This window comes from Colias croceus, chromosome 7 (assembly GCF_905220415.1).
Source record: "Colias croceus chromosome 7, ilColCroc2.1".
NCBI classification, from domain to species: domain Eukaryota; kingdom Metazoa; phylum Arthropoda; class Insecta; order Lepidoptera; family Pieridae; genus Colias; species Colias croceus.
In genome coordinates this window covers 4,874,847-4,898,417 of record NC_059543.1, presented here as the reverse complement: position 1 = coordinate 4,898,417, position 23,571 = coordinate 4,874,847, and the positions used below count along the sequence as shown (strand labels likewise).

General features: G+C 31.5%; 2 protein-coding genes across 2 annotated transcripts in view; both read right to left on the bottom strand.

Moving 5' to 3' along the window:
• The window catches only part of LOC123693399 (angiotensin-converting enzyme), a 102,646-nt gene extending 95,868 nt beyond the window's left edge, over positions 1-6,778 (bottom strand). Inside the window, exon 1 of the mRNA XM_045638477.1 lies at positions 6,016-6,778. Coding sequence (XP_045494433.1) covers positions 6,016-6,642 — 627 coding nt within the window. The 5' untranslated portion in view covers positions 6,643-6,778. The remainder of the gene's footprint in view (positions 1-6,015) is intronic.
• Positions 6,779-13,791: 7,013 nt separating this feature from the next.
• LOC123693330 (angiotensin-converting enzyme-like) lies at positions 13,792-23,547 on the bottom strand. The gene is made up of 13 exons (XM_045638373.1): positions 23,491-23,547; positions 20,343-20,564; positions 19,780-20,035; positions 19,439-19,582; positions 19,045-19,236; positions 18,692-18,789; positions 18,248-18,420; positions 18,038-18,162; positions 17,366-17,493; positions 16,955-17,169; positions 16,505-16,645; positions 14,403-14,578; positions 13,792-13,910 (listed from the first exon to the last, which is right to left on the bottom strand). The coding sequence occupies exons 2-13, from the start codon at positions 20,562-20,564 to the stop codon at positions 13,831-13,833; spliced, it is 1,950 nt and encodes a 649-aa protein (XP_045494329.1). The 5' UTR covers positions 23,491-23,547; the 3' UTR covers positions 13,792-13,830.
• Positions 23,548-23,571: the final 24 nt, after the last annotated feature.

Sequence of the window (23,571 nt, the reverse complement as noted above, 5' to 3'; positions counted from 1 at the left end):
TAGAAGGTAACTTGGATTAACACATAGGATAGGTTTTATCAAATCCCACGGGAACGGGAACTACGCGGGTTTTTCTTTGAAAACGTGGGCGAAGCCGCGGGCAGAAAGCTAGTATGTCATAAAAAGTTCTACATTTTAATATAAAACGAGTGGTTATAATATAAAATGTTACGTAGATTGTATATTTTACTTATATCAACATCATTCCAGCCTTACTTATACATATATATCTTAATAATAAATTACTTGCACACCCCAAATGCACCTTGTGAGTAATTATTTTATCATGTATCTAATCAATCTCCTTAAAAAAGCTCTTCGAAAAGCTTGATGTCTCAGAAAAATCGTTATAATTAAAGGGATCCAATAAAATAGGGAAGCCTATAAAGCTTGATAGGTAGGTGACTATATTGAAAAAGATAAGTAATTCTACTTCTCACAGATTAACATAGAACCAAATACTTCATGTGGTTTAAAGACTTCCTTAATAAATTATCTAACATATGTAATTGAGATTTTCAATGACACTGCACAAAGACACCCATTATTTCACACAGAATCGTGCGTTTTATTGTTTAAAGGACGTTCGCACGTATGTTTATTTCGCAATCGAAACGTGACGATATGACAAGTTTTAGGAAAATATTCTAAACACATGATATGGAAGTTGATTTTTTAAAAGTTAATAGTGGTCCGACCCGGCTTCGCTCGTGGTACACATTCACGTTTTCTCTATAATATAAGAACCATCCTCGAACTTCGAGGAATATTATAAAAAAAGAATTAACGAAATCGGGCCGTTCTCAAGTTATGCGCTTACCAACACATTTTAGGATTCATTTTTATATTATAGATTACATATTTGGACGCGTAGGAACTGAAAATGTGCGCACTTGTCCTCATATTGTATGGTGCAAGAAATTTCAAGACGGAATTTTATGTACATATCAATCTTCTACATGCAGTTCATTCGACTTAGAGTTAGGTCCCTTTTTAAAATAAAAGCTGACTATAATATATTGAGCAATTAGTGTATAACGATTTTAGAGGAAATAACTTCTCGTTTTTTTACTCTACCAAAGATAGAGTCTCACGTCTGGAATGTATTTTGCTGATTCGTATGTTTCAAACTCGTGACTATTTTAAATAATTATAAAAAAATTCAGTATTTATTGAAATTGAAATTGATTTTAAAATTGATATTGAAAACCATTGCGAAAAAGTGTTTGTTGATATTAAAGTAACATAAACAAAATAATTGTTTTCAGAACTACATTAAGAAGAACATCCTAATTTAAAATCGAGTTCAAGTTTACAAGCGAACGTACAATCGAAAACAAAAGTATGAAGACGTTAACTAAAACTACAATTCTTTCTTTATGCAACGCATTTACGTAGCTTTTTACTCGTTTAGATGTATAAGGTATATTGAACCTTATTCCTACAAGCATATGGTTATAAATAAAGTATAACAACTTGGAAGAATGTGTAATACAGTAAGGCAAGGTAAGATCAGGATCGTCTATGAATGGTCAGATATTAGCGTTGAGATAAGTTGTGTAGGTAGTGTGAAAATCTTGAATTCGTGCAAATTATTGAAAAGTACAGTCAAAGGCATACTAATTTTCTATTTGAGATGGTATTTTAATTTGTTGTTTAGTGTGTATTTTTGATGCTCCTATAATAGGCAGGAGCAACACCATAAATAGATACAACTTAAATTAATAGTTTTTAGTTTGTAACAATACAGATCATACTTAAGAAATGAAGTTTGTATTTATTTTGCATCGTCCAATCGTTAAGAAGTTACTCTTTATCAGTATAATGCAATACTACAGTATACTTTACTTAAGTAATTAGTTTTTAAGAAAAAAATCATTAGCTGTGAAATATTTCTCAAAAAAATCATCTCGTTTACGCACTCTAGCGTTATTTTTAACGCGCCATATAAGAGCGACTTTTGTTCTCAACAGTCCAATTTTTCGTTAAAAAATTAAAGCGCACTTGTAAATCTAGTTTATGTAAAGCAAAAAATCTAGCTTCAGTGTCATGACCGTGAGAAATGTACCAAGGCGAAGGCACGAAATGTATTTATCGACCATTGTACCCTTTGTGTTACTTGGCGACAAAAAGTGACATTCGTATTACATACCTACTATGGTATTACTATAATTTGCGATATATTATTTTTCGTATACCTGTAATTTTTATTAAAACGAAATAGCAGTAATTGTATGTGTGTCTCGCGTAGAACGAAGGAAGAGTAGATGGGTATTTTTTGCGTTCATTTCGCGGTGACTACTAACAATAAGATTGTTTGGACTTACAAGACAGTAGACACAGAGAGTTATTTAATGATTAATTTGGAATAATATGATGTATAAAACATTTTCCACGTAACTATAAGTGTCTACTTCATACAATTAACTTTATATTAGACACAAAATTGATTCGCCTTGTAAATGATGCCTATTTCGAATGACCTACATAGGTAATATGTATGTTACGTATGTTCATCACCTAGCTTTTGAAAAAAATGCGTTTTAGGGATGTAAAAAGATGCAATTTGGTTTAGGGACATTTATTTCAAAGAATTTTATTTCAAATTTTCCATTCTTTTACATCAATAACTTTGATTAATGTTCTAGAACTTATATTATACCTAGAACTTAGTCGTGTATCTTATAATATGTAATTTTTTTATCTTGGTCGTATATTTTTATAAGTCAGATCGTTAATGGTTGTGTAACAAACACGATATTTAACTACGGCCTATCGATTGGTGTCGGGACATCCTGCCATTTATTCTATTGTTATTTCAGACAACAATGGCAAAACAACCATAACAAATTTATCTATAAAATAAAAATAATGCCTAAGTTCATATTCTAAAGGAATTATGGTTTTATTTTTCCGGTATCATATACAACAGAAAAATATAACCATCAGCTAGTATTTCCTAGATACTGTGAATTTTTACTATAATAATATCAATGATCAGTTTGTTACCTACATAAAAAGCCTATGATTTTCATTGTAGATTAATGATGCAAATTATTATTGTTTTTTTATGAAGGTAAGTATTATGTAAATGTATTGTTAGAGTTTAATTATTTTCTGATCATTGTTTAAAATACTCTTACGTGACATAAAACACAGTCATATAACGCACCTATATTAGATGATTTCTTAGATAGTTTACAGATGAAGCTCTAGGTATATGACGTTTATTATTAAAACCTCTGCATGTTATAATTTAAATGTAGTTTTATTAAAAACTAGCTTCCGCCCGCGACTGCGTCCGCGCGGATGTCGGTCTTCGCGTGGATGGTTTATTTCTCCATTTTGAGTAACTCTGACAATGACATCTTATAAATCTATTGGACCCAAATACGGCTAGGCCTATAATAATACGCAACGTGTGTTCGCGGTTCTACAGAACAACGTCTATGGATAAAACTGAAAAATTAAGATTAATTTTTTTCTACGTATTTTTCCAGGATAAAAAGTATCCTATTTTACGCCCAGGATAATAAGGTATAATTATACCAAGTTTCATCGAAATCGAACCGTTAGTTTTCACGTGATGCCTTCACATACAGACAGACAGACAGACAGACAGACAGACAGACAGACAAAAATTTTTTTAATCACATATTTGGGTTTGGTATCGATCCAGTAACACCCCCTGGTATTTATTTTTTCAATATTTTCAATGTACAGAATTGACCCTTCTACAGATTTATTATATGTATAGAAGTACTTAAAATGAGTCGCAAAATCTTTTGTAATCAAATCAGTTTCTTTCTCTACTGATTTGACATGGATAAGTAATAGCGCCGAGCCTAATAGATGTTAGTCCATTATATAAGTAAAGTGAGCTTATATAACTTAAGTTATGTGAGTTATAGGCTATAGCTTCTAGATTATGTTCGCTAATCGTTATTTGAATGACCTTAACATTGATACAATAACAATGCTATTAAATACTACTGTAATAATTAGAATTGGTCTGAAATATCTATAAATAAAACTATTATATACCTAGGTATACTTTTGCGTATGTATATCGAGTTTAAATGTATCTTTTTGTCTGCGCATGAAAAAAATGTTCAAATTGTTAAGATTTAATTATCGGTGGTAAATGTTAAAAATATATAATCACGATTCAAAAGTGCTTCTAGAAGTCTTATTGAATAAATAAATGTTTGAGTTTGAGTTTAATTAGGTATTTAATGAATTTTTAACCGACTTCCAAAAACAAAAGGAGGAGGTTCTATCTTCATCTGTAGGTATGAATATTTTGTGTATGTTAGTCTAAAGCCGCGTATAGATTAAGCGCGGCAAACCATCGAACATAGGCGCGCGCGGCGGCCGCGCACTATGTAGACGGGATCGCCGCGCGCGGCGACCCGAACATTGCCGCGCTCGAACGTGCCGCGGGGCGATCCGCTCTCTGTCGGTTTTTGAGACCGCATCACCGCATCAAAGGAGCTTCAGTCGTTCGCTCGCGCGCCGTGTGGACGTTTTGTAATTTTGGTGATTCGGCTCGCGCGGCGTATACGTAAAAATAGACAACGAAAAATGCCGTTTACTAATACAATTGTATGGCGCTGATGAATTTTTGTGGAACAGATTTCCTCCCAATACCACAATAAATCGGTAAGGTATGATGCGTGGGTAGAAATCAGTAAAAAAATAGATATACCTATTCCTGACTTGAAAAAGAAAATGACTATACTTTTGGCGTCCTACAGAAGAGATGTTCGTGATGGATCGCCTGCCGCGCGCGGCAACTACGTTCAACTTAAAATATATCTACATATTGGCTCGCGCAGCAAATGATCGTCAACTCTGGTCGAACATTGGCTCGCGCGGCTGCCGCGCTTAATTTATACGCACCTTAACAATTAACAAAAAACGATCTTATTATAATATTTTACCTTATAGCGTTTTTCGTAAAATTTATTCCATTTTGTTTGTTATGTGGATATTTGTTATTATATACTGTTTCCTTTTCTGTGTGAACTAAATACATGCTTGTTTATTATTATTTTCAAATTTGAAATTTATATTCCTTGCTCATTGTAAAAGCACAGGAAAGAATTGCACTAGTTTTCTTATTCAACAATTGTATTCTCTCATCAATTGCTTATTGTTACGCGTCGATTACATATTTTACCGTCTTTTGATATCTCTTTGGTGATATTAGATATCTTTAATTAGTGTCAGAAAACCAAAAACCGTATTTTTTCACAAAATTAAAGGAACTGAAGGTTCATGACTTATTTATTAGATTCAGTGGCGTTTTTATAGTGTTTCGTGGGTACTATTTTCATACACTATAAGTAATTAGTTTTAATCTTTGAATATTGCCCATGAAACGTAATTTTACAGTTGCTCTGTTTAATCACCTGACTACGTTTAAAGATTCGGATATTTTCAACAATATACAATAGGTTAGATTTTAAAACTTATATACGTTCAATTATGATTTGTTCTGCATATTTTCAAGAAGAATTATCATGGGTTCAAAAGAATAAATCAAAGGATTTCTCACAAGTCATTTTTGCTGTGTTACGTACATACATTGTTTACTTGATAGCCATCTGAATACTCTGCTGTAATTTGCGTTTAATGGTAGTAACTACAACGTGAAAATCCTTGTAGTAAATTGTCTTTAATTCAATAAAATAATGACATGAGCATGTGCAGATATGTAAAGTCCTACTTTGTTTAAAGTGCTAACTTTAAATGTATAATTTGTTTTAGGATAAATCTAGTACTCATAAATCAATGTGTATTTAATAGTATTCGTATATATATCGATATTTTTTCAAGAAGTATATTAATTATAGATAACTGATGTTCACATACAGAAAATCTCATCTCATAAATAGAGAGTTCGTTTAGTTTTTCTCATGGGTAAGATTAGATGTTATGGTATTCATAGTGTAGCAAGAATTTTCCTAGGCATAGACTAATTTAAACACAGATAAAAAGTTAATTACTCACTGCAGCATGTTGAGTTACATCATTAACATCAGTTTCGAAATTCCACTGTGCCGCTACATTGTTTGTGCACTCTTTAGAAGCCTGTTCGTCTGCTTGTTTCAGGAAATCCCGAATCTGGTTTAAGCTCACTTGATTGACTCTATTATCAATGCTATTTGTATTAAGATCCCTGTTAAAATCAAACGGATTCGCCCCCGCAAAGTTAGGATCGTTCCTGACAAAATTTGGGTCATTCCTCCTAAAATTCGGGTCACTGTTGATGTCTATTCTATCATCGCGGTTGCGGTCGTCAAAGGGACGCAGGGTGGAGCTGGGCCCGCTTGCGTAGTTAAAGTTGGGGTTGCCATTATTGCTTATAACCGGAGTTATCCCACTAAAAGGCGTCGAAGAAGGATACCCTCCAGAAACAGAGCTTTGCGGTCGAGCGGTGCTGTACTGAAAGTTTCTGTTATCAAAGTTATTTCCTACACTAGATTGCGTACTAGATACACCATATCCATATGGATTCCGTTGGGTAGATGAAACTATCGGCGGAAGATCTAGCTGCGGTTCAGCTAGAATTAAGACCGGCAACAGAGTAATACGGAGCCAGAGGCTTAGAATCTTTCTCGTTTGCGCACAAGCCATTTCTGGCTGAGTAAGGAACAATGTTATCACTGTCCTAGTAGATATGATATTCTGGGTTATCGCGTTATGGTGGTAAGCAATGGTGCGTGGTACCTGGTTGCACTCGCGGCGGCAACTGTGTTTGGTTGACGCCTGTTTGAACTCAGGCCGTGTGAATCGGCTTTGTTTTCTGTGCGTCTATCCAAGTACAAACTTGGAGGACCTTGTATAGGTAGGTAAAGATAAATCGCAGTTGTTGGAAGGCAGGCGTTAATTTGGCATGTTAGTAGGAAACACACGTTTGTATATGAAATTAAGTGCGTGCAGCCTTCGTAGTATGACAGTTGCTTATCAAAGTTTTTGAGAAACTTCACTTGCGTAAGTAAATTACTTCTTAGAAAATGAAGATTTTATTTCTTGAAGCTCCAATGAAACTACTTATAATTAAATATACTTAATAAATACATTTATAACTTGCATACAATGTAAAGAATAAAATTCAATTTCTTTTTAGGAAAATGAATTCATTCAGTAAAGAAAATGTCAATAATTACATTAAATTATATACATTATATACATTAAATTCCAGATACTGAAAAATTGAGAAAGCACAATAAGTATTTATTTTCATGTTGCCTAAAATTTATATGCATCACATTTGCTGAACCTTTTCAACTATCAAATTAAAACAGACGAAGTAAACAAGAAAATATGATGTTATTTTAAGATATACATAAAAAAAATGATATTCAAATAGGTACTATAAAACTTGAGCCTCTATACCATCCAAACCAAATCAGTAGGGCAATATATAATATAGAGCAATATTATTAGCAATATTTAGGTACTAAGGCTATTGTGTCATTATACCAAAAATTTGTTTTTTACCAAACATTACTCAACATTGGGCCCACCTAAAGTGTCATAATTACGCTTTCCAAAGAACCCACTTTTAAAATAAACGAAAGTGTTTTAAATGAGTCTTGAGTTACATGAAAATGTTGTAAGGCGCATAGCACAGGCGTGGAACATCGTTTTACAATTAGTGCATTTAAGCTTAGAATATTTTAATTTTATGACGAAAGCGAGAATCTTTAAACAAGCATTTGAGGTCTAATCTAAAAGTATATTCTTACCTGTAAAAAATATTACAAGCAGGTTCACCTGGCTTATCCTATGCCACTTAGAAAAAAAAGTTTCTAGAGATGAAAGAGTCATCATTAATCTTTCAGTACCTTCATGATATCTAGACACGCGGCAGCGTGTCAAGCCGAGTTCAAGCGAAGAGAACTGGCGAGCAGCAGCCGTGTGTATATTTACACGAACCATTTCGAGCCACTTTTCACCCCCTTATAACTCGAAAACTATTTAAGTTAAATAAACCAAATTTGGTACATATCAAGAGGACCTCAAGATAAACAAGAACCTTAAATTTCATAAATACAGATTAAACAGTTGCGTAGATATTAATATCCAAAAATCGCAATTTTTAAGACTGACTGACTTATAGACATATACAAAACCTAACCCACTTCCAGATGACCTAGAAAGTTCAAATTTTGTAATCAGCTAGGTAATAGTGAGTGTACAAAGGAAAAAATCAGAAAATACTGAATTTATTTGTAATTTAATTTTTTTTTCAATGACATTAATTTTGTTTGTATGGAAAAATGGAAAAGTTTAAAAAAATAGAAAATAGTATATTCACCTTACTAGTCTTAAAAAATAGATCAAAACTAGTCAGTGGCCGAAAAAAATTTTGAAATCCACCAATAAATGACTGAGATATAGATTATTGAAGTTTACATATTTTAGCGCGAAACATCTGTAGATTCGATGCGCCTCTGACATCACACTCACTCGCGCTAGTATCGCTAGGGCGGATTACTTCGATTGCATGATTTCTTTATTCAAAACTATTATTAAACGTAAAATAAAAGAAAATTGTAATAAAAATATTGCTCATACAGTTAAAAATCTATATATATAAAACTCAAAGGTGACTGATATAGTGATCTATCAACGCACAGCCCAAACCACTGGACGTATCGGGCTGAAATTTGGCATGCAGGTAGATGTCATAACGTAGGCGTCCCCTAAGAAAGGATTTCCCGAAATTCTTGCGGGAACGGGGAAAAACGGGGATGCACGTACAAAGTCGTGGGCGGAAGCTAGTAATATATAATTTTACAAATTCACATTTCTTTATTCTTTATTTATGAGTGTTTAGTTTATTTTTAATTTCAGTGTAATGGAAGAAGGCTTTGTCGAAGGTCGAAATGATTTAATTTGCGTAATATTAATATTAATATAAGTGAAACATCTTTAGGCGCGTTTAGAGTAAAATTTCAAAATCTCGTCATGGCAATACCGTAACGTCATGGAGTAAATCGACGATTCTTCTACAACGATCTTTGCATCTTTGTAATAGTGTGTGTACATATTCACGCTGGATGTTTAGAAAATCATGTAATCTTTTAAACAGAAAACGAGTTTAAAAAATTGCAGATAATGACGGGGCAATGTGCGCTGACATTCATAACATACAAGAAAATATAGAAAATAATACTAAACAAACCATACAAAGAATCCGCAAGAAAAAATAAAAAAAAAATCGTATATAAAAAGTATTATATTCATAAAGTACCTAAATCAATTTTGCAGAGTAATTTTCTGTACAAAAAGTAATGATATCCCACCAAAAACATAAATGTAAAAATTGGAGCCGAGTTCAATCGTTGACTTAATTTGCCAAAAAAGAAATGAGATCTAATTAATGTGTGCCAAGTTCTGCAGACAGTCCAGAAATTTATTTATAAAGATGTATTAAATTCTTAAGTTGACTGAAAACTCAATTGTTTTATTTTCCCTTAGAGAACAATGTTTATTCCAAAATATAACTTTTTTAATTTGAATAATATAATTATTTTCACAAAGCAAACAACTAACGACCTATTGAACGACATAATTTGATGAGGCTAGTTTTACATACTGTTTATATTTTGTGAAGTTCTAAAAACTAGCCTCATGAAATTATGGGGTTCAATAGGTCATTAGTTGTTTGCTTTGTGAAAATAATTATATTATTCAAATTAAAAAAGTTATATTTTGGAATAAACATTGTTCTCTAAGGGAAAATAAAACAATTGAGTTTTCAGTCAACTTAAGAACTTAATACATCTTTATAAATAAATTTCTGGACTGTCTGCAGAACTTGGCACACATTAATTAGATCTCATTTCTTTTTTGGCAAATTAAGTCAACGATTGAACTCGGCTCCAATTTTTACATTTATGTTTTTGGTGGGATAGTATCTAAATAGTCCATCTTAGCTTAGTAAAACAGATCAATGAATTCGTTACTAGAGTTAAACTAAATATGACAAACTAAGGTGGAGCCTAAAAGTGATAAGGAATGAAAGTAGCACACTTTAAAATAGGACATTGTGAAAACTGCCTTAACATTAATGAGATTTTTGTATTTTCTTATATAATTGAGTAGGTACTTATATTGTTAACAAACAATTAATAAAATGTTTTAAAACGATAAAATTATATATAAATATTTATTATATTTTTATGCAATAACTAATATACGAAACATTGAAGATGTAGTATGTGCAGTAAACTAAACTGATTGTCTATTAAAAGTACTCAGAATGCTATTGCAGTTCGTATCGTAACAAAAGCAAATACTTCGTCTAAAGGGCCGATTTTTCATTCCCTGGTTAAAACTTACCCGTCCAATAAAGTATTACACTAACATTTTAAAATGTCACCTGTAAACTGTAAAATACGGACAATTAGAATAAATTTTTGAAATGGTAGTTTAATACGTTATTCGATGAATAAGTTATAACCGAGGATTGAAAAATCAGCCCTAAATGTAACAAAATAATACATGAATAAGATGCATATTATAATATACATGATATTTCAGTCACATCTACATCATACCTTGGGAATAAAAATAGGATTAACTCAAAACTCAAAGTCAAACACATAAGTGTAATGTGCGTTACATCTTGACATCGCTCCGTAGGCAATTTTCATTTTGTCCTAGTTACCGTGGGAATAGTCGTATGATAATTCTACTCTAGTATATCATTAGTGTGGTTATGCGTCGCATACAAATATAGGTAATTATTGGAGGCTTTTTATTTGTTGATTCTTTATTGAAAATATGTATGTCTTCTTTAAATATGCAATATAAAAGATTTTTCTTTATTATGCGCTATTATTTGAATTTGATAAATAAATATATACTTAAGATAGGCTTACGTTTTAGTTGATTTATTTTACTCCTAGTTTGATTTCTTAGTTGTTATCGACGCGATAACCACAAAATCAGTGTACCGTAAATCAGGAGATATAAAATTATATCTTACTAATATCATAAACGTGAAAGTTTGTGAGGATGGATGTAGTAGTAGGTATGTATGTTTTTTCCATGTGAAAACCACTGAACAGATTTTGATGATACTTGGCTATGATGTAGCTTATGTACGAGATTAACACATAAGCATTTTTTAATTTAATCTAATTAGTAATTTTGAGTGACTTTTTGAATGCAATTGCGTATTGTGTTGTTATGTCTCAGGAAGTTCCCACTATTAGTATAATCAGTTATCGATCAAAGAGTTTGGATGATATGTTCATAAAAAATATAATTGCATCATTAAAAGGACGTTCGTGCCAAGGGTAAAGCGGTCAGTCAGCAGGTTATCTATTCGGATCCTAATAAACCTTCTTAATTTCGAGAAAGATAAGGTAGTTAGAATAATTTCATGTTTCATGAATATAAATTACTTTTTCGTAAAATGAATATAAAAATACTTATATACATTTTATTTATATAAATAAAAAAATTCGTAAATTGTGTTTAAAATTTGTAACATAATGTATATATTATGCATTATGCACGTATGTAAATTGTTAATTTATTTATTTATTTATTTATTCATTCATTTATACATCTTTGACTTACAGTACAAAACATACCAAAACGCACAAAGATAACAATTATTAGAAAGTCTGACTTAAAAATAAGGTACAATTAGAGACAAACGATACAATATTAACATTAAATAGGTCAACTTCAGATTTAGAACGTAAAAATTTATTTAACAAATTGAGTGCATGATGGGTGGGTGTTAATCTGTATGTGACTTGAAAAAATGTTTATTGATTGTTTGAGAACTTATTTTATGTATTGGTTTAAAAAAAGCTCTTTAATGCACCTATTTAATGATTGTTTTTGAATATTTTTTTTGTATAAACTTATACTTGCTATGTCAATCATGGTGTTCAGTTCGTGAGTTAGTCGAAGGTTTTATGGAGAAAGAGATAATGTAATTAGTGATTCATCAAAACCTTATAGGTACTTAAAAGATAGCTACTTCAATTAAAGAGGAAAATTGTTCAAGCAAATACAGTAGGTAATGAGGTACTTTCCCACTTTATTTTTTCAATACAAGACTTGCAATAAGGACTGTTCCACTTTATGAATTGATGATTTTATATTATAAAGTCTCCAGACTTAATCTTGGCTAGTTCTGCTTTACCTTGAGATGGCCATAACATGATGCTGGTAACTGCTTCGTGGCTACTCGTGCGCGTCATGAATAGAGATAATTTTATTATAACTGATGGCCTTTGCTATTGTAGATTCAGATTTATTATTGTTACTATTTTAACTGGCCAACAAATTAATAGCCTAGGTCAGAATGGCTGCGCAATTAAGAGTAATGTCGCATTTATCTGAGTAAAAACTGGACTTAATTTTTAGTACAAATAATAATAATTATTGTAAGTGTATTATGAGCAGTTTGCGAATACAAATTATTGTAGGTGTTATTCAATATTTATGAATAACACCAATAACACAATGCTTTACTACATTGTACAATGACAATAATATGGTAAAAATATATTATTGGACGATAACAAAATGAAATGTATTATATCTAGCATCATACTATCATATATTCTTATAAGTTAATAAAACAATTAAAAACCTTGCATTGCTCTATGTTTAATGAAGACTGAGGTTTTTGAGTATGCATGACAAATGACAATGTTACAGAAATCTTTATTCGCAACTCACATAGGCTTAAATTAAATAAGGCATATTATTTTTAAAATGAGTCAATGAACTATTTACCGATTACTAATTAAAAATAATAGGATTAAAAATCGCTTGGAATCTTTAATAGTAATCTCCGTAATAATTAGCAAACAATAGCAGTGTTTCTTCTCAGTATTTAAAACTGAGTCATGGGGAAAATTTAAGCTCAATAGTTTTTATGTCTGAAATAAGCGAATACATTGACTTTTTGTTGTAAATGACTTTTGCGGTTTATTTACAAAAAACATTTCGATTTGCAATCTTATCGTTTCAGCGTAATAAGGGGTGGTAAAAAATATGGTGTTTTGGCTAGACGAACGACGTTTTGTATGACGCTTTTTGTAACAATTTTTTTTTTAATTGAAGATAAATACCTAATAAAATATTAAAGCTCTATCTAAAAAAATCTCTATAGTAAATATTTGTAACTTTATCTCAACAACTAGAACATAATATCTCTTTATCCATTGGGATGTTAACCAGTCTACCATGAAATTTTAACGTGAAAAATGTTCGTTTACGCTGCAAAACTGATACTCCATATCTACGGAATTGTGAATGGACTTATAGCAATATCACGTAGTTCTTTTGTATTATTTTTTTCAATTTGTCACTCGGTAGGTCACGGCTGAAACGCTCGATTGTGTGACTTCCCTCCATTGAAAGGATTTGGAACGATTGTTATGACATCATTCTCGATAAAATCACTTCAATTTTGTTTGTAACGATGACTGTTCTGGATATTGTTTAAAAATATGGGCCTGTATGTAATGATGTGTGATGAACTAGTCTTTTTATAAATATTATGATAAGCATGTTATTCAAATTCCTTAGTAATTTTTCGTATTTTCTCTACATTAACACTGTATTTTTGTCGATATTTAAGCATAATAATATGCTCTCTCCTCTCTATCTAGATATTAAATAAAAGTGTATATATGTTGAGAAATGTATTATTAGGATCTATTGTCGGAAATTTTTTGATTTCGCTAACTGTTATTTTGTAACTCTTGTTAGTAGAAATGAAACCACATTTTGAGTCAGAAAATGATAATTTATTATAAATATATTACAATTTATACGTTAATTCTTAAGGTACTTCGCGAGTCGTTCTTTAAATCCTGTTTGGTCCATAAAGCTTCTCTGTTCTTGTGTACAATATTCTGTTATGAAAAATTCAAATATTAGTCAAATTATAGATACATAAAATCGAAGCTCCCATTAAACACATCGCAATTCATCAGAGAAAAAGCTAAACATCCTATTGTGTTAGTTATTATTACTAACAAGCTTTCCATCCTCGGCTTAACCCACTTAGTCAAAGAAAAATTTCCATACGGAAATGTGATGTTTAATCCTCCTACTACTATTTATTTATTTATTTATTTATAACACTTCATTGTACAAAACAGTAAAGGAAATGTGGTACAAATTAATGAAGTACAAAAATTATGCACAATAGGCGGCCTTATTGCTACACAGCAATCTCTGCCAGGCAACCTGGTAGGAAAGGAAATGTGAGAAGAATAATGATCTCCGGACACAAAAAATATATAACATCGCTCCAATGAGAAGTTAAAGATAGAAGTAAGAAAAAAATAATATGAGTAAGGATTTATACTTACGTAATAAATGCCAAGATAAACAATACTCACGGACTGTACTAGGTTCCCAGCCAATATATTCTCCTGTGCGCGCATTTTCCTCTTTCAGCCAATCATATAGCGGTTGAAAGTATTCCATAACCCCACTAGCGTCCATGTTCCTTTGTCCTGTTAGAACTTCCATCGCATCCGGCCAAGGCTTTGATGATCCTAGTTTCAGCATATTTCTGGAAGAAAGTTTCTTAAATAAATATGTATTTCTTAAGGATTTTAGTTTATCTAAACTTGTGAAGTAGAAAAGTATGATTTGTTTACGTTGTTGCTTTACGTTGTTTGTATTACGATTTAAGTCAAGAACCTCTCGGCTCAGATTTAGAGTTTTTGTATCTCATAAGGAGGATGTGTGGCCAAGAGGCTTGCGGTATGAATTTTACTTACTAATAAACTTATAAAGAGGAGAGATTAGAATTGCACGCCTCATAAGCGAAGCGTTGAGGTGGGTACTACTGTCACTTCGCGCAAAACATCTGATTTTTCAAACTTAAAATGTCTTTATGTATCATACATTGCACTTGTAAGATAATACATACACACACATATTAAGAAAAAACACTATTTTTAACGTTCATGATATTTTTGATGTCATTTTTGTTATTTAAACTAGTTAAAAAACAGTTTAAAAAAGTTCTGTCTTGGACGTCCGTGTGTCTGTATGTGCGGATCCTTTTTCTTGTTAACACGATAGCGACCGAAATACTTTACTAATCGAGTCTTTTTTTTTCTCTTACGCTTGAGTATGCTCAGGAATAGAACCCTTTCATTTTTCAGGGTCTGATTCGATGTGGTTTAATTGTTATTAAATAAACAAAAAAAATATCGACTTTTTTTTTTTTTATAGTGTACTCAAAATTCACCATTATAAACTCGATTCTTTATACTATAAGCCAAGGTTTAAAAAAATAAGTTGGTAGTCAGTCCCTTAAACCTGCGCAGTTTCACATCTAGGTGGGGCCACAAGAAAAATAGCTCAATTATTACGGTACCGCTTTCTTTACTTTTCCAAATGTTTTATTTTATTTCATTTTTATATTTATAGTCACGTACTCTTTATAAATAATCAATTTTATTGTAAAGGATGAGATTATGAGGCGTGCACTTTTGGATTTTCCAAACTATTTTTTGTTTGTAAACGATTTTAATAAATCATCATCATCATCATCATCATCATCATCAGCCCATATACGTTCCCACTGCTGGGACACGGGCCTCCTATGAGGGTACAGGCCATAATCCACCACGCTGGCCAAGTGCGGGTTGGCGGATGACACATGTCGTCGAACTTTTTAATTCTTCGACATGTCGGTTTCCTCACGATGTTTTCCTTCACCGTTCGAGCAGTGGTGATGTTACAACATGCGCAGATAAATTGAAAAATCAATTTATTTCCTGCGCGCTCGCCTGGTCTCGAACCACGGACTTATCGATTCGAAGTTCGAGGTCTCACCACTGAGCTACCACTGCTTTTTAATAAATAGACTTTATTTTTTCCCTTATCTAAATAGTTCAGGATACATCGCCCATTTTTGCAAGTGACTACTATCAAGCTATTTTTCCGTTTGTAGCTTTATTTTGATGAGACGCCCAATAATTTCGTGTACGAAAGTCTCAATTGTGGTAGCTAACAGAGATAACAAGGATAAAAAATTTTGATTTGATGGTTCTCAAATAATATTTATTACTAACTGATTTTTTTTTGTTCAATCTCAAGATAATTACCTAAATTATTCGAAAAAATATTTGTCCTACAAAATCTATGGTTTGTTCAAAGAGTCCCCCTTTCCAAAGTGTATCGATAACAAGGTCATCATAAATGATTACTAACAAGCTGATTTTTTTGTTTTCACTTAGTTAATGTTTATATAATTCAACAGACATATTGTCCTACAAATTGCGTAATAAATATTTGAGAACCATCAAATCAAAAAATTTTATCCTTGTTATCTCTGTTAGCTACCACAATCGAGAGTTTCGTACACGAAATTATTCGGTGTCTCATCAAAATAAAGCTACAAACGGAAAATCAGCTTGATAGTAGTCACTTGCAAAAATGGGCGATGTATCCTGACCTAAAAGCAGGGATATATTTTACTTACTGTAAAGCATTTCCAGCAGCAGTATTGTTATAAACGTCACAATTGGACAATAGTTTGCTCGAATCTCCCGGAGTGTACTCGCCTGCTAACTGACACATGGAGCGGTGGAATTGGAACTGTATTATGTAAGAGATGTAGTATCTGAAATGGTTAATATTTTGTTTTAATTAGTAATTTAAAATATGATAAAAAAAGTATTATTAGAAGTTGCTTGTTTAGTTGGTAATCTATTGATGTAGTTATGTATATTTTTATATTAAAAGGGCTCCATTATTCTATTAGGATAAGGCGATCATAGTCCAATCTGATTAATAAATATGTTTTGAATACAATTTCTATGTTTTACAAACTCTATCTATTTAATTTCTATATATTCTTCGTTTAATTCCCGTTTTCACTGTTTTTTTCCTATATGCCTGTTTATCTTTATAGTTTAGTCTTATTTATTACCTCATATATTCAACATCTGCGGAGACATGGTATTTCGCAGCTGGATCGAAGTCATTTTCCGTTCTTGTTGTTGGGGGTTCAATGCCCTGAAAAGATTCTCTTAGCTGCCAAAAGTGGCAGTTGTAGTCATTTGGAGTTGTCGTCCCTCGGAACACTCCGTAGCGGTATATGTCAAGAAGGTATCCGAATGGGAGGAATACTATCTTTTGTAAGCCCTGCAATTTAATTATTTTATTTGATTAAGTATTTTCCAAAATCCCGGTGGATTACGAAATTATGACTAGTATAACTACAAAACATCCTATTGTATCAAACCAACAGTACTCAGGTTATTGGAAAGACGATCACACGTAATAAAAAATACAATATAATTATTGTAACATCAATTATAATCTATTTTATAGGTATTACCATTTTGTAGAGCTGGTTAATATTTGATTCTTTATCTTCAGGATCATCTTCAAGTAAGCCCATTAGTTTTAAGTGTTTTGGAGTTGCCACAGACAGAGCGATGACATCACCTACAGCTTCGTGGAATCCTGAAAAAAAGAAAAATATGAATTAATGGAAATATGGCCTTTAAATGTATTTGTACAAGAGTTTATTTAAAAAGTTGTAAGTAGATAATAATGTTACGTACATATTCAATGATGTCAAATCTATGACATAGCTAGGTTACACGCTCAATCTGGCATCAGTTCAGTCCATCAGTCTGCTCAGAATGACGGGAGAATTATCGTCTAACCGGTTGACTGACGGACTGATGGTTCAAAATATACCGTGTTTTTCATCCATCATTCTGGCATCAGTCTAAGCCGGATCAAACTGATGGACTGAACTGACGCCAGACTGAGCGTGTAATATATAAATATGGATCAAGTTTCTATACTCAATAGTATTTTTAATAAAATAGGTTCTTTATTGAGAATTGTTATAATATTGATGATAATATTAAATTGTGGCAATAATAAATTTTGTGATAGCACCATGACTTTGTTGTTACAGAATTTTATGCGAATCTTACTACACAGTTATTATCACTTCTTTTTGTCGTGACTATAAAGATAATATAATATAACTCACCAGGATTTGCTCCTTGTCTATAAACAACAGGCTGGTCTTTGTATTGCAAATAGTATTGAATATGGCCCATTTCATGATGCGTCGTGGTGAAGAAGTCACTCGTTATTGATGTGCATTGCTTAATTCTGCAAAGATTTATCGTATAATAATTTCCCTTGAAATTCCCTTTTTAATATGATTGAGAGTATTAAAAATTAAAAAAGTAGTTACCTAAAGTCTTCACGATCGAAGAAATCCCATGCTGAAGCATGACAAACCATGTCTCGGCCATCATCGGGCTTTTCAATGATGGACCGATCCCAGAACAAATCTGGCATACCACTTAGATTGAGAGACTTGAAGAAGTCTTCGGCCGTTTGGAAGAACTTCAACGCGGTGTAGTTCTGAAATAATAATTGCTATTATAATGTACTTTTGTACAACGAAATGTGTGGTAATGTATGTTTTCAGTTTTATAATATTCCTTACTTAACCATGATCTGTATTTTCAGGAGGTAATTTAATTTTTAAGTTTATTCTCTACAATTAAACTACTGAACAGATTAAATGTTTAATTTTTTACATATTAATCTATCTAGACAAGTATCACAGTTGACAGATATATACTACGCAAGTATTCACGTGCTACAAAAATAATAAATGAAGAACACATACCTGTTTAACTAAAGCATCTGTGACATCAATATCGAGCTTGTTCGGAAAAGGTTTAGTGAACTGCTCTATGTTATTCCATGTCTGTGCCCAGATATTTCCTGAAAAAATATAAAATATATTCAAATTATTGTAAAATTTATAAGAATTTACAAAACATACGAGAGCATTATATTAAAACAAATAGTTTGTGGTAAGTCTATAATATATTTTTAAGTATTTATAATATTAATTGTCAATAACTATATTTTATAAATCTCAAATTAAACAATTTATATAAGATACAAGCCTAAAATGTGTGATAAGGATTAAAAGTATTTAATTGGATTATTAAATAAAAAAAATCATTGGTTTACCCAATAAGTGTGCTGGAATTGGGCCCTTTGCGGACACGACATCTTCACCATATTTTTCTCTCAAATGTCTCCTTACATACGCGTGTATTTGTTCGTACAGAGGCTTTACTCGTGACCAAAGGTTTGCTAATTGGTCTTCAATGTCTGATGTTTCATATTCACTTAACCACCATTGCGCTACATTATCAAAACCTGTAAAAATGTACGTGAGTAAAATGTTATTGCCTTGATAAAAAAAATAATTTATATTAGATAATAGTATCACATAATACTATATATATACTACGTAATTGTCGTCTTTTATTGAATGTAAAAATAACACAAGTGAAATCAAATTTCTATCCCTAAAATTATTTTTTTAACCAATTATTTTAAAATAATAACCAAAACACACCATTCAATTTAGCCGCTTCATTGTACATTTCAACGTATTCTGTAAAATTGCCTTTAGAGGCTGCCCCGGCTGCCTCATGCCATTGTAACCACGCTTGCTTTAATTCTTCTGCATCTTGACTCTTTGCGAAAATGTTCGTGACACCTGTTGATAAACAATATCGTAAAGAGTTACAAATTTTAGTTACAAGGTGATTTTTGTTAGTTATATGAAAACAATAATGAAAAGCATAAAAATAAGTTTTCATCGTGACTGTGGTGATAATTATTGTTAGTTCTGAAAGTCTAAAAACAATACTTTTCTTGGTTTCTTTTAAATATAATTCTAAGAAATGTACTTACTTGGTTCAATGGTCAAGTCGCATTTGCTTGGATCTTTAAAGTCACAAATGGTTGCTTTTGCGTAAGTAGCCTTCATATTATTTATCGCTTGAATGAGTCTTTGATTCAAGTCCTCTGGTAGTGCTGAAGTTCCCAATACCGAATATTTCTTGAACATTCTCTTTAGATCTTCATCGTAGAACTCATGCCATAGATAGGTCATGGTTTCTTTCCAATATTCTTTCTCTTCCTCGGCGATATCTAGAGATGTTTGTAGCTGAAAATTTTGAATATTATTTATTTTTGTAATAAGTAATTACAATTGTACTAGGGGGTTAAAACTAAATATCCAGAATACATCAGACATAAAATAATATGATTTATTGATTGGTGTTAACAGAAAGAGAATTTTAACGCAGCTCCATCCTTAGCAGGCTTAAAAATTAAAATAAACTCAATCAAAAGAAACCTTAGATATAATTTGTAAATCTTAAATAATAATGCAATGCTTTTTTTTCGTCTTTTACTTATTTCCACTTTTTCCTATACTTACACAATTTACCTACATAAATATTCATACTTACGTATTTGTCTTCATTGTATTTGGTGATATTTGATTCATATGCCCATGCAGCCAGCGTAAGTTTGTTTTTAGCTTTACCCATGATCTCGTCAAGGGATCTCATGTACTCTCTCCCGGAGTTTTCCTCCGCGGCTCTTTCTTGTGCGCGGCCCTGAGCCGCGACTATGAATACAGAGGCGATTGCCCCTAGGAGGGCCAACTCACCGAGGATTTTCAACATCATCTATTAATAATGAAATAAAAAAAAATAATTGGCAAAATGTTCTTCATAATTAAATAAATAAAAAATAATTGTAAAAATGTCCTTTAAATATAATAGGAATAAGAATCATTCCATTGTCATAAAATATCACTTTAGTCGGTCTGGTAGTAAGTAAGTTTATAGGAATGTATAATGCACATAGGTCCCTACTTAAATTGTGAAATATGAACCGTTAAAACCTCTTTTAATTTAATTGTACAAACTTCGAAGGCTGGACATACAATTTACAAGTAATAGCGAACGGACAAGTATACAAAATCAATATTATTTACATTTTATGCCCATTTATAAAGACATTTAACTATAAGAAAAACAATGAATCCATGTCAAGGTGGGCTTCACGTTGACGACCCAGTGCAGTGATCTAAAATCTAAATCAATTACCATGAAAATATTTACTAACATTCAAGGGAATGCTCTCTATGTATATTTTGTGCTAGCTTTGCACCGTGGTTTTACCCCCAATGCTCCGTTCCTATTGATCTTAGCGTGTTGATATTATATATTATGTAGTACACATTCCTCAATAAATGGACTATCTAACACGGAAATAATTTTTTAAATCGGACCCGAAGCTATTTTTGTGATTAACTTATTTTTCTCGGCCATCTATTATAAATTAAAACAAAATTATATACTTCCTTATCTATATATTTATTTGAAGTACCTAGACTTAATTCTTTTTTAATATTAAGACGATCCGCAATCGCCGGAACAGCCTGAAAATCAGCGCTGCTTTTGTGCAGCATTTTGCTGAGGCTGTATCCGTTTGCCTAATTTTAAGATAAATTTTATAATGTGTTTGGCTGGTTTTTTTTGGCAATAAATTTCTTTTCTTTCTTTCAAAATAGACTTTACGAAGATAAAATAAATATTGTTTTCTTTTTATATTATCTTCATAAAATAATAATAATGCTATGTACAGATGATACTCGGTTGATCTGAGAGTTTGGAAGTTATCTTATCTAAGTACTAGAGATATTTTCTAAAGTACTTTCAAGCGTTGGTATTTGTTGTATAATAATATTTTGGATAAAAATTACCTATCGCATATCTTGTAGTATGTGAATTTTTCTACCAGTATAGTTTGGTTAATTATTCAAATGCCAGCTAAACTACTTTACATATTTTTTTTTCTATAAGCCCTATATTTTGTGTTTATTACTCGTGAGTACAGCAGGAATTCAATTGTGTTTACCTTATGGTATGTTTATACATTGATTGAATAAATTTGTCCTATAAATCTATTAAATAGAAAAAAATATATCATTGTCATAGTCCTCGATAAAATTGTTTTTACTACTTGCATAAGAATTAGTACCTATATAATTCCGTTATATTTCACCACTCTTTACGATTTAAATTATATCTGTAAGTACAAGTTTAGAATCGATTTAATCGTCACCATTCACTTACAAGTAAAACTTTCTTCGCTGTCTCCGAACAGTATCCACAAGGCATTTTCAATAAATATAACTACAATAAAAAGCACTATTTGAACACATACTAGAGCCAAACTGACATTCTCACTTAATGTAGGCATTTTTTTGAATATGCAAATGAATTAGTATGTTGTTCTGTTTGTCATGCTTGTTTGAGATTTTGAAGCCTTTTGTCCGTCTACATTGTGGCCGAAACCAATGAGATGACGACTTCACTCGTAAGGACATTTAGAACGAAAAATATTCTTCAAGGTAGGATAATAAGTAAATAATTTTTTTGAAACAGAAAAGCTTACTGTTCTCGGAGTTTGGTACCTTAATTTTTGATGTATTCTATAAAACAGGAATGCTTCTATAACTGTTGAATATTCAAATGTGCATAATGATCGTCAACTGTTGAGATCAGCTAATTACAATAGCCATAAACATGACATTGTAAGGCTGGTCCAGTAACTATAGAATAGTAAAGAGGACTTCAGAAACTCCCCCACCATTAAATAATATTAATTTTACCTCTACCAAAATCTAGAAGTTCTATTTAATTCAAACCTTAGCTTAATGTACCTATTATGTAGGTACTTATTACTATATCGTAGATCAAGACATCTTTAATTTCGTGCTTGTATTATTATTTATTTTATCCGTACATTTGTGTAATTTGGCAAAGTAACTTTATTAATCAAAGAGTTAGGAAATTTTGTATAACGTAAAATTTTAGTATTTCCGTTTCTCGGTTTTAGATAAAATAATATTCGATAGACGCCAATGTTTCAAACCCTTTCCTTCGTTCCTAAATATAAAAATTATTTACAATGTAAATTTAAATATCTGTAGTTAAATGTATGCTATATATCAAAATAATTTATTTATCAAGTCAATTTATGTACTATATTGTAAGCTTGTAATCGAAGTGCTGTTGTATATTATGTATATAAACATCGAACAGCACAACAGTAGATGATACATTATTTAAAATAATATGAATATCGAATATGCTAAAATAATATGCTCCCACAAGCTACTTTAATTACTTCAACTCAAAGGACGTGTGTAAACAACTTTAAAAGGCATAAATAGTTAGGTACCTAATTATTTGTGATTGATTCTAGCAGTTTCAATAATTTCTTCATTGTATAATATAATATTTTTAGTACCTATACAAAGAAAATTATACACAACATTTACATTTATTATCTAAGATCAAAATAACAATAATTGCAATTCGATGCGTAAACGTATTGAAAGGAATAGGTATTTTTTATCGCAAATAAATGAAGTTTTTAGTTAGGTTTTCGTATAATTACGAGTGGAATAAGATGATAAGATTTCATGATGAGATTCGTTTAAAACTAACTTTACAAAAATAAACCTTTAGGAACAATTTTTTTTATCTGAAATAAATAAATTATAAATATTTTTAAAATACTCGTCTAGGAGCCACTTACCGGTGTTGTTCCGTCTAACCCTAGATGCAAACTATTCGAGATATCATTTTATCGTACTGTGATAATGTTGCAGAGTCGACT